This window comes from Acanthopagrus latus, chromosome 24, assembly GCF_904848185.1.
Source record: "Acanthopagrus latus isolate v.2019 chromosome 24, fAcaLat1.1, whole genome shotgun sequence".
Taxonomy (NCBI): domain Eukaryota; kingdom Metazoa; phylum Chordata; class Actinopteri; order Spariformes; family Sparidae; genus Acanthopagrus; species Acanthopagrus latus.
Window position 1 is genome coordinate 2,780,317 of NC_051062.1, and position 16,998 is coordinate 2,797,314.

Here is a 16,998-nt window from a genome sequence, read left to right on the forward strand (position 1 = left end):
GGTAGCCTAAATCCAAAATGGTGATGTCACTGTCTAAGCAGAGGGATGTTGTGCCACCCTATGGAATATAGTCCACACATGACAAATGAGGTAATAATCAATATTTCAGAATAACTCAAACTCAGATATTGGTGTGTAATTTCTGAGTTTTAATTATTTGACTACAAATCTCAAATCATCATTCCTCCCAGTGATTATTTCCAGGGTAAACTGAGATGCCCCCAAGCTGGATTCTTAAAACTGACTAAATATTTAAAAAGAGCCAAAAGAGCCAATCTTTTGAACGGCTCTTTGAAGGGAACGGATCGCCAAGATTTTGAAGGGAACGGATCGCCAAGATCCGGATCCCCTCAAAGAGCCATAAATCCCATAACTGCTGACAAGTCACAATCATGCGCGTGCATACGCCCCTCACGCCCTGCCTACTCGCCAGTGCCTCTCCCCCGCGCAGGCGCACTGCCTGCCCTCACCTGCTCACGTAGTTGCAAGCCCACGCTCAAATTGTAAACAATGGCGACTCATTCATTCTCAGTCCAAGACAACAAAATAACAAGACTGACGAGCGGCATGTCGGAGCTTCAGGGAGCTGCGCCATTCGTGCCGACTCAGCGGCTTCTCTGCTCGACAAGTAAGGACCCTGCTTCATACATCTGTCATTTTATCTTCAGCTAGCTTCTTAGCCCGTTGCTGCGACGCGTCCACGGCGCCGCCATATTGGATGTTGCAGCTCTGCCCTGTCAACTAATACAAGTCAATGAATTTACACATTCACACACTTAAACAACATATTTGGGAACCAAAAACAACGTCTGTAACCTTCTCTGATGATTGGAAACCTTAACTACTCCTCATATCTTCAGTATACACGTCTGCACCAAACAAAGGGTCACAAGCTTTTGCCTGTTATTTCAAGAGTGCTTTTCAAAACCAAGACTGACCCAACAATCAAACCCTCATTCTTCCAGCTTCATCACAGTGCACTGACCCATTGGACATCAACTTCTTTGGACCTTTTTCTTTAGCCACTTGTAGTGATATTCACAGTTGTTCTGTGCAAAATAACTCATTTTTATTGACAACCAAGTAGTCCTATGATGACAAGTTTTGCAGACTGAGGGAGAATGAGAGCTTGACACACTGAAAAGCGACTGTGTATTAAACAAATGATCAAATTAATATTTAACCAAGGCTGCAGGATCTCTTTCAGTCATATCATTAAAACATGGCATGAAGTCCACCGAAATATTGTCCACTGCACTTGGTTATATACAAAACCTGACACATTCTGGTATGACTTTTCTGCTGTGGCCACCAAGGTAACCGGTGGCACATATCTGAACAGTAACACTCTCATCATGAGGATTTCACGTTACACTCCCATCAATCATTGCGCCACCTAGCGCTCACTGTCAGTAAGTGGTACAGTATATTTAAACGTATGCATATGCTGGAAACGAGGAAATTATCGTTTCTTTCCAATACAATCCATTTTAAATTATTATTCATTTATTTATAGTGCACAGAAAAGTTGACTTTTACATAAAGGTCTAATGGAAAACCGTCATTTCTAGTTTAAACCTGTTTTGTTCAGTTAAACAGAAATAACACGCTTCATAAAACAAACTGAAAACAATAAACTGCTGTTTTCGCTTCCAATCACAGAGCTTCACGTCACCTGACCACATGACGTCACACCAGCGACACGTCCGTCGCACAGCAGGACTTCCAAACCAACGTAAACAAGGTAAGAATAACACGTCCTGTTGTTTCAGGGGAAATGTGGAACTGTATACGCATAGTTATGCCAACGTGGAAACTACGGTTACAACTGCGCTGTGTTTAGCGCACATTAGCGGAACAAACGTACCTACTTCTCGGAAGCTAACGCAGTGCTAGCTTCAACAACTTGCTGCACATACACACACACACACACACACACACACACACACAGCGGGCAGCACGACTCACTTCATGCTCAAACTCTCTACACACGTTTCATACACTTCGTCACCGAAATGCTCCTTGCTGACACACTAGTATGATCGAGCCCCATACCCGCTGTGTTTACACGCACACACACACAGACATGCACCCCGTTGTAATGGCCATTGAACGTCACAGCATCATGTATGATTAAATGCACTCTTGCATGTTCACAAAGACAAACTACTAAACTCTCATCAGCTGGGTGACTCAGAGTGTTCACACCAACACATGAACGACTGACACTTGTATAGATATATTTTCTACACAACAGTTAACTCAATCTGGGGACAATAGATTTATGGCTTTAATGCAAAAAAAAAAAAAAAAATCTTAAATTTTTTAATGAGGCAAAGAGGCAATCAAGATCATTAACCCTGTTATATATGAAGGCCAGTTATTTCAAATTATAATAATAATGATTCACATTCAGGAACAAACATTCAAAGGATGCAAGTAATGATTATTTTCAGTCCTGATTAATATTTGCTTGACTTTTCCTCAAATTCAGAGTTTCAAACTGTGAAAGTTTGCATGTTTCATCTCTTGTGCTTTTCACAGATACGACTTCGACTTCGCCACCATATTTGGATGCGCCAGCTCTGCCCCAGTCAGTGGACCGAACTTTACAAAGCTCCTTCTACAAAGTGCTGCAGGTTAATGCCTCTCATTTACACACTCACACACATGACAAGACACTTCACAAACCCACAGGCACCAAAAACAACTTATCATACATTCTTACCTATGGATTTTTACAAGGCTTTACAGCTACCAATGTATGGAACTCTATGTAAATATGCACAACAATAGTAATAATAATCATTAAAAAACACATACATGCTGCATATTTACAATAGTAGCCTATTGAAACTTTTTTCTAACATTCAATGTTGTTGTATACATTGTCATATTTTTGTAATCTTCTTTCATGGAGTATGTCACTGTTAAATATTCCATATGAACTCTACTGCAAGTTGACCACTTCACATAACTTGTGGCCTCTTTGAATGTACTGCAGGAGATGTGACCACACTGTGTTTTGTCCAGGTGGTGGATGCCAGGCTGGTGTCTGTGTTTGATGCCAGGGAGCTGGAGCTGGTCATAGCTGGAACAGCTGAGATTGACTTATCAGACCAGAGGAACAACACAGAGTACAGAAGAGGTATGATGAACTGTGTGAACTGTAGTTCCTGTCCCAATAAAGGTGAATCAAACAGTGTCTTTGTTCTAATGTTACTTGACTACAAGTAGTTAGGTCAGCTGCCCAATAACACACATTTGCATTCCTATATTACTTATTCAAAAACCTTGGAGGCAGTTTAATCTTTTCTAAAAACATACAGATTAAACTATAAAACATAACATAAATTACAAAGATAAAAAACTAAAAACCAAACCATAAACACTGAACATCCTAAGATCCATAATTCCCTTACCTAAACACAAAAACATACCAATCCACACAGTCCAGCCTGCATTACAAAAGCCTAACCCTTACAGGAACATACATACAAAGGAATCAAGTAATTTTTCCAACATTTTTGCTCCGCCGCCGCCTCCACTCGCCCGCCGCCGCCTCCACTCGCCCGCCGCCGCCTCCACTCGCCCGCCGCCGCCTCCACTCGCCCGCCGCCGCCTCCACTCGCCCGCCGCCGCCTCCACTCGCCCGCCGCCGCCTCCACTCGCCCGCCGCCGCCTCCACTCGCCGCAAGACTTCAGCCTTTTCTAGTTTTCTGTACCATAACCCGCCCCGTACATCTCTCCGAAAGGCCGGGGAGGAACGCTCCTCCTCCCCGACCCCACTACTGCGGGATTGTTCCTTTGTTCCAGGTACTGGCAACGGGCGGGATTCGAACCAGGTGCTTACGCCCCTGGTACCTTCAACGGTCACGAACAAACCCACCGCGCCACCGAGTCCCCTTCACACTCAAACCTTCTCTCCGAGCGCTTTTTAGTTTTCAGTTTCGGTGTTGGCCTTTAAAAGGCCCACAAAGGATTCGAACCAACATGCTCCGAATCTCTAACCAAGCTTCTAACACGCTGCGCTATCTGACCTGACAGTCTTCACCTGCGCGTCTGCAGGCTTTTCACCTCTTCCTTAGGATAAGTAACTTCAAAAGCCACACAAAGGATTCGAACCAACATGCTCCAAACTTCTAACCAAGCCTCTAACACGCTGCGCTATCTGACCTGACAGTCTTCACCTGCGCGTCTGCAGGCTTTTCACCTCTTCCTTAGGATAAGTAACTTCAAAAGTCACACAAAGGATTCGAACCAACATGCTCCGAATCTCTCACCAAGCTTCTAACACGCTGCGCTATCTGACCTGACAGTCTTCACCTGCGCGTCTGCAGGCTTTTCACCTCTTCCTTAGGATAAGTAACTTCAAAAGCCACACAAAGGATTCGAACCAACATGCTCCAAACTTCTAACCAAGCCTCTAACACGCTGCGCTAGCGTACTTCATACTTATGACTTTTATAAGAATCAAACACAAACTTCATCGGGACTCGAACTCACAACCTCACAACTACTCACCAGACGCCTATCAGCCTGAGCTATTGGATCTGACTCATGCTCATTGTTTCTTTCACATTTCACTCTTTTCAACCTCAACACTTGAAAATCAATCAGAGAGTCGAACTCACAACCTCAAAACTTCCAACCCTGCTTTTACCCTGCTCAGCTAACTACAACTAACAATTGCAGCCTCTCTCAGAGCTTTTCACTCCTTCTTCTGACCAGCCACTTCATAAAGACTCACCATCTTGGCACCAGCCTTCAAAACTCTGGCTGGCTTTGAACCCACAACCTTCACTCTTCAAACCATCACTTTAGCTCGCTGAGCTAATGAGTTGGGGAGAAACTTCTCTTTCTCAGAGGAGGTCACTCTTTGTTTTGGATAGCAGGTTTAAAAATCACCTCAGCTACCCAGGGTTTCAACACAAAACCACCACACGTCACTCAGTATTAGGAGAATCGAACCTGCGCTCTCAGAACTGCTGACCAGCCCTCTATCAGCCTCAGGTACTCCATCTGACTCATACTTATTGTTTCTTTCACATGTCACTTTTTTCAACGGCGAACCTTAAATTTCAATCAAGAATCAAACCCACAACCTCAAAACTTACAACCCTGCTTTTACCCTGCTAAGCTAACTACAAGTTACAATTCCATTCTGTCAGAGCTTTTCACTCCTTCTGAGCAGCGACTTCATAAAGAGTCAGGATTCAAACCCACAACCTCCAGACCAGTTCATCACATACCTGAATGTCCTGAGTCAAGGAGGAAGCAAGGTTGTGGGTCAGCTAGAGTTTATAAGTATAAGTATTTCAAAATAGTAATTTGATATCTAATATTAATCATGTTTTTCTATCTGAAAAAATGTAAATAATCTAAATGTTATTTAGACACATGATGACTTACAGGATTTTTTTTTTTCAAAGTTCCAGAAATGGGCTACCATAACAATCTGGTCTCTGAAATGAAAAACTGTGACTATTATTATTCATTAAAAAAAAAAAAAAAAGAAAAAAAAAAGATGAAAAGATTACAAACCTGCAGTAACACTGACTTTCCGAATTAATCTGTTGCCTTTTATTTAGGACCACATCTGTCTCATCACCTCTACTGTCATATTCTGCTTTCTGTGAAAATAACCCGCTTTGCAACGCACTGCTCCTGTGTCAATGTTTGTTATGTCAATAAAGCTCCTTTGAATTGACTTGAGGCCGTTTGACCAATCACAGTTTGAGTTTCAGGCGTCACACTTCCGGCGTCTCTTTTATGGATACAGTTAGCTAGCAGCTCTCCCTGTGTGTCCACCAACATACTCACAGCTAAATGCTTCGTATGACCGGAAAATAAAAAAAGTAAGTGCCGTCATTCATCTGTTACATGTAACAGTGACCGAGCTAACACTACACTACGTGTAGCTAACTAACAGCTAACTTATTAGCTCTTAAAATTATGGTACTCAGAGTGAAATGAAGCATTTACGTGCACATTTGACTGACATAATCTTCATAATGAATAACGACATTTATTTGCAGTAAGAAAATTAAACTCTTGTGTCAATATTTTAAACAACCAGTGACGAAATAAACGCAGGTTTAATTTACCCAAGCACTTTCTTAGGTACCATATTCCGCTACTTTACAGTACCACTCTGCAGTTTTACATTAATTAAAAATATAAACTAAGACTAACGAAAAAGCATACACATTATTCTTATCCCATAAATGGTTCAAGATGTAGATTTGTGGGATTCAAGTGAAATAAAGCAGCGGACAAAGCACATGCAGTCAAACATGTGAAGTTAACTGTTGTAACATACAATTTGAGACATCCAACACACATTTACACACACAAGAAAAGTAAATAATCAAAAAAACAAATCAAGACTTGTCGTGAGCTTAGCAAAATATGTCACAATAAAGGTTTTCTGTTAACATTTTGACGTATCAAGTACAAAAAATCATCCATGCCCATTAAGCAAACAAAATTAACATTTAAACATGCTTGAAAAATGTCTGTTTCAAAGTTTTATTCACGTTCTGTTTCGTCTTGTTGACCACGTTTTTTCTCTCCTCTGTCACCAGGTGCTGCTTATGAGGGAAATGTCGCTCTACCTCAAAATTTAATCAAGATTCAAACCCACAACCTCATAATTTCCACCCAGTTGCTTAACCCACCACACTACCAAGTCCCCCTTGCAGACTGTTTCTACAAACATTTGTTAAAGAATGGGCCGCTCTAAGGAGCTCAGTGAATTCCAGCGTGGTACTGTGATAGGATGCCACCTGTGCAACAAGTCCAGTCGTGAAATTTCCTCGCTCTTAAATATTCCACAGTCAACTGTCAGTTGTACCATAAGAAAGTGGAAGCAATTGGGAACGACGGCGACCCAGCCACGAAGTGGTAGGCCGCGTAAAATGACGGAGCGGGGTCAGCGGATGCTGAGGCGCATAGTGCACAGAGGTCACCAACTTTCTGCAGAGTCAGTCGCCACGGACCTCCAGACTTCAGTGCGTAGAGGTCGCCGACGCAGAGGTCGCCAGCTTTCTGCAGAGTCAATCGCTACAGACCTCCAAACTTCATGTGGCCTTCAGATTAGCTCAAGCACAGTGCGTAGAGAGCTTCATGGAATGGGTTTCCATGGCCATGGTTTCAGGAAATCAGATGCAGATGCTGCTGTAGATGCAGAAGATGTAGATTCTGTAGATGCAGATGATGTAGATGCTGTAGATGCAAATGATACAGATGCTGTAGCTTCTGATGCTGCAGATGCATAAGATGCAGATGAACTAATCAAGGAGATTGGTTTAGACATGCTCAGTCCACAAAGCGTCATGAGATGACTTTTTTTGTCAATTATGAAATTAACAAACAAAGATCGATTGAAAGTTTCATGACGATCATCTAGCGTTAACTAGGCTGTGCAACATCTTTAGTTAGTACACTATATTACCAAAAGTATTCGCTCACCCATTCAAATGATCAGAATCAGGTGTTCTAATCACTTGGCCTGGCCCCAGGTGTATAAATTCAAGCACTCAGGCATGCAGACTGTGAAACAGGAACTGTCATAGGATGCCACTTGTGCAACAAATCCAGTCGTGAAATTTCCTCGCTCCTAAATATTCCACAGTCAACTGTCAGCTCTATTATAACAAAATGGAAGCGTTTGGGAACAACAGCAACTCAGCCACGAAGTGGTAGGCCACGTAAAGTGACGGAGAGGGGTCAGCGGATGCTGAAGCGCATAGTGCAAAGAGGTCGCCGACTTTCTGCACAGTCAATTGCTAGAGAGCTACAAACTTCATGTGACCTTCAGATTAGCCCAAGTACAGTACGCAGAGAGCTTCATGGAATGGGTTTCCATGGCCGAGCAGCTGCAGCCAAGCCACACATCACCAAGTGCAATGCAAGGCGTCGGATGCAATGGTGTAAAGCACGCCGTCACTGGCCTCTAGAGCAGTGGAGACGCGTTCTCTGGAGTGATGAATCACGCTTTTCCATCTGGCAATCTGATGGACGAGTCTGGGTTTGGAGGTTGCCAGGAGAACGGTACATTTCAGATTGCATTGTGCCAACTGTGAAATTTGGTGGAGGAGGAATTATGGTATGGGGTTGTTTTTCAGGAGCTGGGCTTGGCCCCTTAGTTCCAGTGAAAGGAACATTGAATGCTTCAGGATACCAAAACATTTTGGACAATTCCATGCTCCCAACCTTGTGGGAACAGTTTGGAGCGGGCCCCTTCCTCTTCCAACATGACTGTGCACCAGTGCACAAAGCAAGGTCCATAAAGACGTGGATGACAGAGTCTGGTGTGGATGAACTTGACTGGCCTGCACAGAGTCCTGACCTGAACCCGATAGAACACCTTTGGGATGAATTAGAGCGGAGACTGAGAGCCAGGCCTTCTCGACCAACATCAGTGTGTGACCTCACCAATGCGCTTTTGGAAGAATGGTCAAAAATTCCTATAAACACTCTCCTCAACCTTGTGGACAGTCTTCCCAGAAGAGTTGAAGCTGTAATAGCTGCAAAAGGTGGACCGACATCATATTGAATTCTATGAGTTAGGAATGGGATGGCACTTCAGTTCATAGAATGAGTAAAGGCAGGTGAGCGAATACTTTTGGTAATATAGTGTATGTGATAGCACATTTTCCCATAAGCCCCTGCTTCCATCTCTGAGAAACCCCAGGGAGAGGACACAGCCCCCCTGGGGTTCCTCCCTGGGACAGGACTAAGTTTTAATTTTTAAGTGTTTGACCTCAAAAATCACTGAGTCTCATGAGATCAAACTCTGGAAACATGTACTCATCGATCTCTGAGATGTTGATAGAAACCACAAATCTTTTTCACGGGATTTGGAATGTGGCAAGTAAACAAATAAAGATTAATATATTGAAATGTTAGTCTTCCTTTCATTATTGTCCCTCCTTCTTTCCTTGCTCCCTTTCTTTCAGCTGCTTCACTTAGACTTCTTTCACCTGAAGGAGGATCCTAACAGTTTCCTGGGTGTCTGTGAGGCATGTGAGTGGATTTGTGCTGTGAAAAACATCTAACAAATTTGACTTATATCTCTGCACGTCAAAGGTGTGTTAGATTTAAGGGGCTCTGATTACAGAATATGGCAGAAATTGAATATACTGTTCATAACTACGTTTTCATAAGAACTTATAATGAGCCTTGAGCCAACTTTTGCAAAGGACTACAATTAGTTGTTGTCTAGTTCTAGTCGAGCTGTTGGGAATGCTGTAAGTCTTTGACACTGATGACAGGTTCAAATGTGTGTTTTGATATTTTGGTAAGCCAGTTGGATCACAGATTTGGCCTTTAAGTAGCTATAAATGCGAAAGAAAAAAAGATTTTAACACTGATCACATCTAGTCTGTACTAGTACTATTAGAAAATAGACTTCAGTTGTGTGGGGAAATAATGCAGTTCAGTTTTTTGAATGAAGTTAATATTGCAACTAATTTGAACTATTACTGGAAGAATGACTGGGACTAATTTGTCAGCTTCACCTTTTTCACCCCAGCTACCTATTCTAGGTTTACAGAACTCAGATATATATTCAAATGAATGATGTTTCTTAGCTTGCATAACTCTCATTTTAAGGCTTGTGATGATTTTTTTTACATTCAGTCAATGGCTAATAACCAGTAAAAATCTGAAGTGATGTTCAAGACACGAGAGTTGGAGCGCTGAATGGGCCAAATGGTCCAGGCAGCGTGGAGGTGATGTAATCACCTGCCATAAATCATACAGCACAGGTCAATGGGACCCTCGACTCCGTTCAGGGCCCAGATTTCCATTTTAATTTTCTGCTCAGTGGAGTTGATGTATGCGGGGACACAGTGAGTAGCCAGGCTCTCCGCTCCCACCTATTCATTATTAAATAACGACCTTTTCCTTCCCGGATCTCTGAGAACTAGGCTGGCACATGAGGAGACAGGTGTGTAGACGTGTGTAGACGCCAGAGACGCCAAACATTTCCCATCCAATTATGAAAATGTCAACGCAGCGTGTAGGGTGACATGTCGAATGCGTTTAATATGCTGCGGCTTTGCTGTTTATTCCTGTTGGTTTGGAGAAGCCGCGATGTGTTGAACTCTTCGGTGGTCGTGTGCACTGAGGAGTCTACCGCTGACTGAAGACTTAAAGGGCGATTACTGGCAGTTTTGTACGGTGAAGCTGAATAACTAAAATGCATGTGTCTTTGGTGAGAATGAAGGGAACACTGGGAGTGAACTGAATTTCTAAAACTCTGCAGAGAATACACACTAAATGTATGTGCCATACGCCCAACAGCAATGTACCTATTATAAATCCCAAATCAGCTTGGAAATGTGTGCATGTGGATCGGCCTCATATACCGCCCTCTCCGCACCCACGTTCAACCACAGATCGTCAATACAAATTGCAATATCCATGCATGGAAATGATCCTGTCTTCTTTCCGCAATCTGCAGACAAACCAGTTAGTAACTATAAAACCATGCAATAAACCAAACGAGTAAAAACACAGCATGCAACAATATAAAATACTTAAACTGTCACTTCCGCCCTGTGACATTAACACAATTAGTTTAAAAGCTGAGAGAAATAATTATATTGCTGCTGGATCCTCTGTATGGATGATCTCAACAGATATTGTATTCATTTGAAAATAAATGAGGGGAAATGAATGAAATATCTGTCAGTCAGCTGTTGCATTGTGGGTAATGAGGGCTGCAGGTTTAAAAAAAAAAAAAAAAAAAAAAAGCAATCCAAGGGTCAGTTCACACAAATTACAAAACATATTCTCCATACAGATAGTCTGTATTTATAAAAGTCAGGTAGATGTTCAAATCTGTTCACAAAGCTCCTGGGAAACTGTGATGGACGACATCAGAAGTCATGAATAAACTCACTCACTGTCCGCAGTGATTGGTTGACAGGTGACCGTGTCTGTGCCAATGTTCATTCATTGTGGAAGTACACAGGCAGGTGCAGGTAGGTGTGAGTATTGTCTCTTCATTGTGAAGCTTTGCCCAAATATTCAGTTTGAAACGAAGCCACTCCACTATCATCACATTAAGTGATTAAGTGTCACTGTGTTTGTTTCAAAGATGTCAGAGCTGGAAGGATGTCGTCCAGGTGGCTCACTCCTGAAAAAGACACACAAACACCTTCAGTAACTGTTTTCAAGAGATGAGATTTAAATAAGTCTGACCTTAGTTGCAATGGAATGTCATGTCATGGCATGTTTATTGTGTCACATACCAAGAGTGTGTAAAATGTCCGTGGTGAGGGCATGGAAAGCAGGGAAGAACTCGTCGTGCTGCTTCACTTTGACGATGATGCTGAAAAGAGTGAAAGGACATTTTTGGGTTTCTGTATCTCTGTATTAAAGTCATTCAAACAACTTGCCTGTGCTGTGCTGTGTGCGAACCTGTCAATGTCGGCCTCTCCCAGCAGCTGATGGAATCCAGCAGTGTGTTCGGTGGAGGAAGCCAGTCTGGCCACCCTGTTCACGACCTCAGCAGGAGGAACCCTGCTGTCTGACACAAGAGCACCAACACATACTCAACATTTCTTCTTCAGTTTACTTCTGTCATTGTTGCTGGACCGCTGTACAAAGAAAGCACACAATGAAGTCTGGATTCCAGCTGAGGGTTACCTAGGTCCAGAACGTCTCGGAGGTTCCTCATGGTGTTGGTCATCTCTCCCAGCCTGGTGTAGACCTCGTTCATGCGCGGGTACACTCCGCTGAGGGAGGTGACGTCGAACAGCTTCTGGAAGTGGGACACCATGGAGCCCAGAGTGTATCGTGTCGGTGTCCTGCGCACCTTCGCCACCGCACAACACACACAGTGGCAGGTTTCACGAACAACTTTCAAGGCACCGTTCAAAATTAAAAATGCAATCATGTAAACACTACATAAAAAAGCACTGCAGCGTTCTACCTTCTCATCATCAGTGGAGATGTTTTCCAGCATGGTGTCCACCTGCAACATCATGTCTTCCACCTTCGCCGCTTCTACTGCACCATGGTCACCACCAGTCGACTGCCAGGGCATCAGCCTGCTGGTCAGTTTATTTAAACCCTGCTGCAGGTCCTGCCAACATTCCATACGAGAAATCTAGTTAAGGAAGCAGAGCAGGTGTAGACGATTTGGAAGCCTGCAGGCAGGTGGTGTTTACCTTCAGCAGGTGGAGCTGCTGGGCCCACGCCTCCAGCGTGGGGACCAGGGTCTGAAACTCAGCCCGCTCCAAACCAACAGAGCAGGTTTTCTGTCTGTGCAGCTGAAGCGGAGCTCTGGGATTGGTCACTACAGAGCTGATCTCTTTCAACAGCTGGAATTCAGGAGAAGACAAATCCCGTTTAGCAATGTTAAGGTCAGAAATTAGATTTGAGAAAACAACAAGGATGACGCCCCAGGTGAAGAAAGACAGGAAATACTGAGCTGTACTTACATGATGATAGTGTGCACACAGACTGGCCTCTCTGGTTTGATCGCTGACGTTCTCACTGTTCTCAGTCATCCTGTCCTCTTTCCGCAATCTGCAGAGATCAGTTAGATCGATACCTGGAGATTAAAACTCAGAGGTTTCTGTGGCAGTCTTCTCATCACATAGTGACTGACAATACGTCAGCGTTGATGACAGAACATTCCTGACTGAACATTTCAGAAATTATGAGTCTACAAGAAAAATAAGCAATGGCACTATCAGTTAAGTGTCAGGGTTTAAAACATTTTTAACTCTAATTCCAAAAATTTAATTTCACTTTTTCAGTCACTAGATGGAAGAGGGTACTTCCAACAACAGCTTGACTTATTCACTCGCAAAAAAACCCCAACGGTTTTTGTAGTGTGTCTGTGTTCATGGGTGTGTACACACGGTCAAACACTGTGACATGTAGATAAATTATTTGAATTTGACAATGTAGTGTGGTACATTCTGAGAAAAAATAGGTGGTTATGTCACAACTGACACCATATAGACTTTGTTTTTATATAAGTATTTGAAAATGTCAGTGAGCCTGCTGAAGCCTGGTCCTATATGACAGAGCAGCCTTTGAATGAATATGTGTGTTAAATTATTTAGAAAAAAAACTAATATCGACTTGTTGGCATTTTAAAAACAGATATTTGTATTTTAATCTTGGACATAAAAAAACAAAAGGGAGGACTTTGCTGTCGGCGACCTCGTCACTGTGGTACAGTGAGCATCATCTCTCTCACTCTTCCTACCTTGTGTTGTTGTACATGTTCGACCGCTCCAAACAGCGGAGTTTGTGTTTGTAGAACTTCACCTCTTTGAGTGTTGGCCTGCACACAAAAAACTCAGTCAGCATGAATACTGATATGATAGTTCATGTGTTCGTTCCAAGAATTATTAACACACACACACACACACACCTTGCCTCCAACTCTTGCTTCAGGCACTCCACCTCCCTCTTTAGCTCTTCTATTTGACCTTTGCTCCCCTTTAGCTGGTCCTGGTACGCCTTGGAGGAAATTTATTTTAGTATCATCTGCGGCTTTATGGAACAAACGATCTGAAAAATGACTAAATGTTTGTCAGTTACTTTGAGAAGAGCTTTAGAAGATGGAGCAGCATCGCTGGATGCCTTCTTGAGCCTTGTCTGATGAGCCCCTTCAAATCGTTCTGCTCCTTTGACAGACCTGGTGTGAAAACGAACAGCTTAGTGCAAACAGAGGGAACGGCGCTGGTTGGGAGGTTTCATCTGTGCATGTGTTACCTGAGCTCATCCAGCAGCTGGGTCATTTTAGTCTCATAGAAGTCGATCACATCCAGCACCCTGCAGACACACAACAGCTGCTGCTAAGTTTCTATGTTCCCCGTCAACACAGCCTAATGGAAGCTCACAATCTGACAATCAGCCGTGTTCTTACTGCTGGTCTGCAGGAGACTTCTGCTCCATCACTTTGTTGCAGATGTGCTGGAACGTCTGACTGCGTCGAGCCAGTCGCCGCTCTTCTTCTTTGATGGTGAAATAAAGCTTCCTTTCGAGCTGAGCTGCTTCCTCCCTTTGTTTGGACAGCTTCTGCTCCAGAGCCTGACACACTTTCTAGAAAAAAATGTTTTTCTCCCTTACTCAGAAGAAAATACTTTCAGATACAAACTGTGTAAAGACAATATTCATGTTCATTGATTAGCCTATTTTTTTTACATCATTATGAAAAGTAAAAATCTGAATCTTCTGAAAAATATCTGTCAGGTTAAATATTTTTTTTTTTTATTCATTTTCTTACGTACCTGTGCTTCCTGCTTCTCCTGCTGCAGCTGTTGAGAGTGGCTGTGCTGTTGGACAGCTTTGCCGAGGCAGCGGTCCTCCAGGTCCTGGACTTTGGTCTTCACCACGTCCAGAAGCCCCTCCAGCTCTGTGACCCTCTGAGACTGCTGAGCCGCTCTGCTCATGTGCTCATGAGCCTCCTCTCTAGAGACACACACAGGAGGTTCAATCTCAAAATGCATCGATTACTAACCACACTGTAAGACAACACAGCATACACTCTACAGAGATTCAGAGATGGTTGATTGTGAGGACTGTGATATGTTTGTGAAGAGGGTTCACTCTGGACAGATGTGAGAAACCGAACAAACTGAATCTTTTGTTTACTTTTGGATCACTGAAGGCTGATCATTTTTTCTTTATTTTTGGTGAATATCATTTGAGCCATTCAAACCCTAATGGAGCTGTCAGTGCTGAAATAAAATGTTTAACTTCAGGAAGGAAAATGCTCATTTTAAGGCATTTCTGAAATACAGATGTATATTTAAGGCTGGTGACATTTGAACAACTGATGAAAACAGCAGGCTTAAAATTGCAATATCTTAGATGTCTGAGCAGTGTTACAGTCAGCTGGTCTCCCCGTCATCACTTCTCACTCTGCCGGCACCTATCCCTCATACCTGCACTGAGCTGCAGGACTCAGGAGGAGCACCTCTCATGTGGTGTCGATCAGATTAGATGACAGGAGGCCAGGTGGTCGACACACACTGCAGATACATTATTGAACAGATGCAGACCCACAGCACAATACACACTGCAGGAATGTATACGCTGACAAAGACCCTCAGCTGTTCGCCCACTGCTTTACTTCAGTCTGAGTTTTCACTGCAGGAGGAACACATAAATCCATAACTCACTGTCATATACTATGCTACACGCTCTCTAACCCATTTTAAAATCATCACATACATTTTTTTAAATAAAACTCCTCTCCAGATGAAATAGAGAGGTTCTGTTTCTCCTCCACTTCATTAAGGTATCTGGTTTCCTTAACGCATTCATTCTTAGATGGTTAATATTTTCTTTTGTTTTCATTATTTGCTCTGTCAGTCCTCTCTGCCACAAAGAGAAAGGGTGGGAAGATTTGAAGTTTGTCACCTCTGGCCTTACACTACTAATGAAGAAAGTATAAGGAAGCTTCCTGCACGCATCCATCAACATCTACATAGAGATCCAAACCCTCTAAAAGCCTTTCATCTACTCTTCTGTCATTCAGTGAGGCTGGTGTTTACTGTAATTCTTTACTGCTGGGATAAAATCTGCATTTCTATGGTAAAGCCATCATTGTTTGACTGACTTGAGTTGGTTGTTGGACTTGATGAGCTCCTGGATGAGCGCCTGTCTTCTCTCCGAGTCCGTCAGCATCGTCCTCAGAGTCGTCCTGATCTCACCGGCTGACTTCTTGTCCAGCAGAACCAAGTCTAAGAACAAGTGAAGAGTGATGAGCATTTACACAAACAACACACTCATTTAACTCAAACTTTTGCCTGTTGACTCTTACCGGAGAGGTTCTTATTCTCGACAGGATCTGCAAAATACACCGATTTAAACCCATGACGTTGCAGGAGTTTATTCACGTCGTCCCATTCAACTTGCTCCTCCTGCAGAAAACGGGGACATGAAACCAAATGAGTTCTACAAATTATCCCAAACAATGTGAACCTGATGGTGAAATCTGAGCTCTACCTGGAACTGCCCGTAAGTCCACAGATACACAAAGGTCTTGTTTCTTGAATGTGAAAAATGTGCTGTCCTGCTGCCCATACTTAAAAGTCCTCGATCACCTACCTCCTGTCAAACCTACTAGTGATCAGGTTCCACAGTGCCTACAACTGAGAGGAGCTGCCACCAGAGCACCTCAATAATGAATGAAAGCAGACCTGCTCCCCCCTGATCACACCTCCCCTCCACAGACACACACACACACACACTCCTCTAGCATTGAGATGAGGATTACAATGCTAGTTTGTTAATGAAGACTTACCAGTTCCATCCCTTCACCACACTGTAGGAAAGAAAAACGCAGTGTGAGTCTTGAGACAGATATAATATGACTGGTAATGACTGAATTCGAAGGCGAAATAATTATAAATGTCAGTTCATTCTGGTTAATTCGGCATATCACGGAGCCTACCAAGCGAGAGTTATACTTCTTTTAAACAATCATTACATCCAAGTTAGCATTTTCGACTTGGCTAGGTTAGCTTCTGTAGCTAACGAAGTAACGCTGCAGCCTATTAGCTGTGTACTTGTTTATTACGTGTTAGCGGCCTTACACAGTGACAGACACGGCAGTAATAACCAGGTCAGTTGCTGACGTCTTCTGACAGCTGTCCAGTTTTCCGATAACTCGAAGCAGCAGACGTTTGTGTTGTTGTTTACTGCCGCGAGCGAGAAGCCTCTTCCGCAATTCAAACAATGGCGCCGTGACGCAATCGTACTAAACCAATGGGATGACGCTGTTTGACTTCTCTGACCAATCGGCGTGTTTGCACTGCTGTCACGGCTCAGATGCGATCTAACCCCAACAGTCAAACAGTTAGGATGGCATATTACATTGCTGCTGTGTGATTTAAAATAAATTAAATCTTTCCTTTCTTTTAGATGTGTTTTTTTCTGTTAATTTTGGCAGTTTCAGTCATCCATAGTCTACTTCGTTTTTATTCCTCTTTAATCACAAGCTGAGGCTTGGCT

At 43.1% G+C, this 16,998-nt stretch overlaps 2 protein-coding genes across 8 annotated transcripts in view; one reads left to right on the plus strand and one right to left on the minus strand.

The window, feature by feature from the left end:
* Positions 1–16,998, plus strand: part of LOC119015380 (cytidine and dCMP deaminase domain-containing protein 1-like) — a 542,642-nt gene that overhangs the window by 24,393 nt on the left and 501,251 nt on the right. Inside the window, exons 12-15 of one of the 5 annotated variants that reach the window (XR_005073320.1) lie at positions 2,545–2,639; positions 3,034–3,148; positions 5,736–5,858; positions 6,588–7,563. The exons of 2 other annotated variants lie outside the window; for them this stretch is intronic. The gene's annotated coding sequence lies outside the window, so the exon portion shown is untranslated. Of the gene's footprint in view, positions 1–1,729; positions 1,745–2,544; positions 2,640–3,033; positions 5,859–6,587; positions 7,564–16,998 lie in introns of those variants that run through there. 2 more of the 5 variants (XR_005073319.1, XR_005073324.1) reach the window with 2 other exon arrangements.
* On the minus strand, positions 9,796–16,721 carry cep70 (centrosomal protein 70). Of its 3 annotated transcripts, none has more exons than XM_037091295.1 (17): positions 16,607–16,721; positions 16,289–16,309; positions 15,806–15,905; positions 15,602–15,725; positions 14,268–14,448; positions 13,904–14,079; positions 13,750–13,809; positions 13,576–13,672; positions 13,406–13,494; positions 13,238–13,315; positions 12,459–12,546; positions 12,186–12,338; positions 11,948–12,100; positions 11,662–11,830; positions 11,434–11,542; positions 11,265–11,344; positions 9,796–11,149 (listed from the first exon to the last, which is right to left on the minus strand). In XM_037091295.1, exons 2-17 carry the CDS (start codon positions 16,295–16,297, stop codon positions 11,091–11,093), a joined length of 1,725 nt encoding a protein of 574 aa, XP_036947190.1. In that variant the 5' UTR covers positions 16,298–16,309; positions 16,607–16,721; the 3' UTR covers positions 9,796–11,090. The 3 variants fall into 3 exon arrangements, 2 of the variants coding, with proteins under 2 accessions (XP_036947190.1, XP_036947189.1); XM_037091294.1 differs by having other exon boundaries at positions 16,581–16,721; XR_005073314.1 differs by lacking the exon at positions 9,796–11,149 and having other exon boundaries at positions 11,662–11,822; positions 16,581–16,721.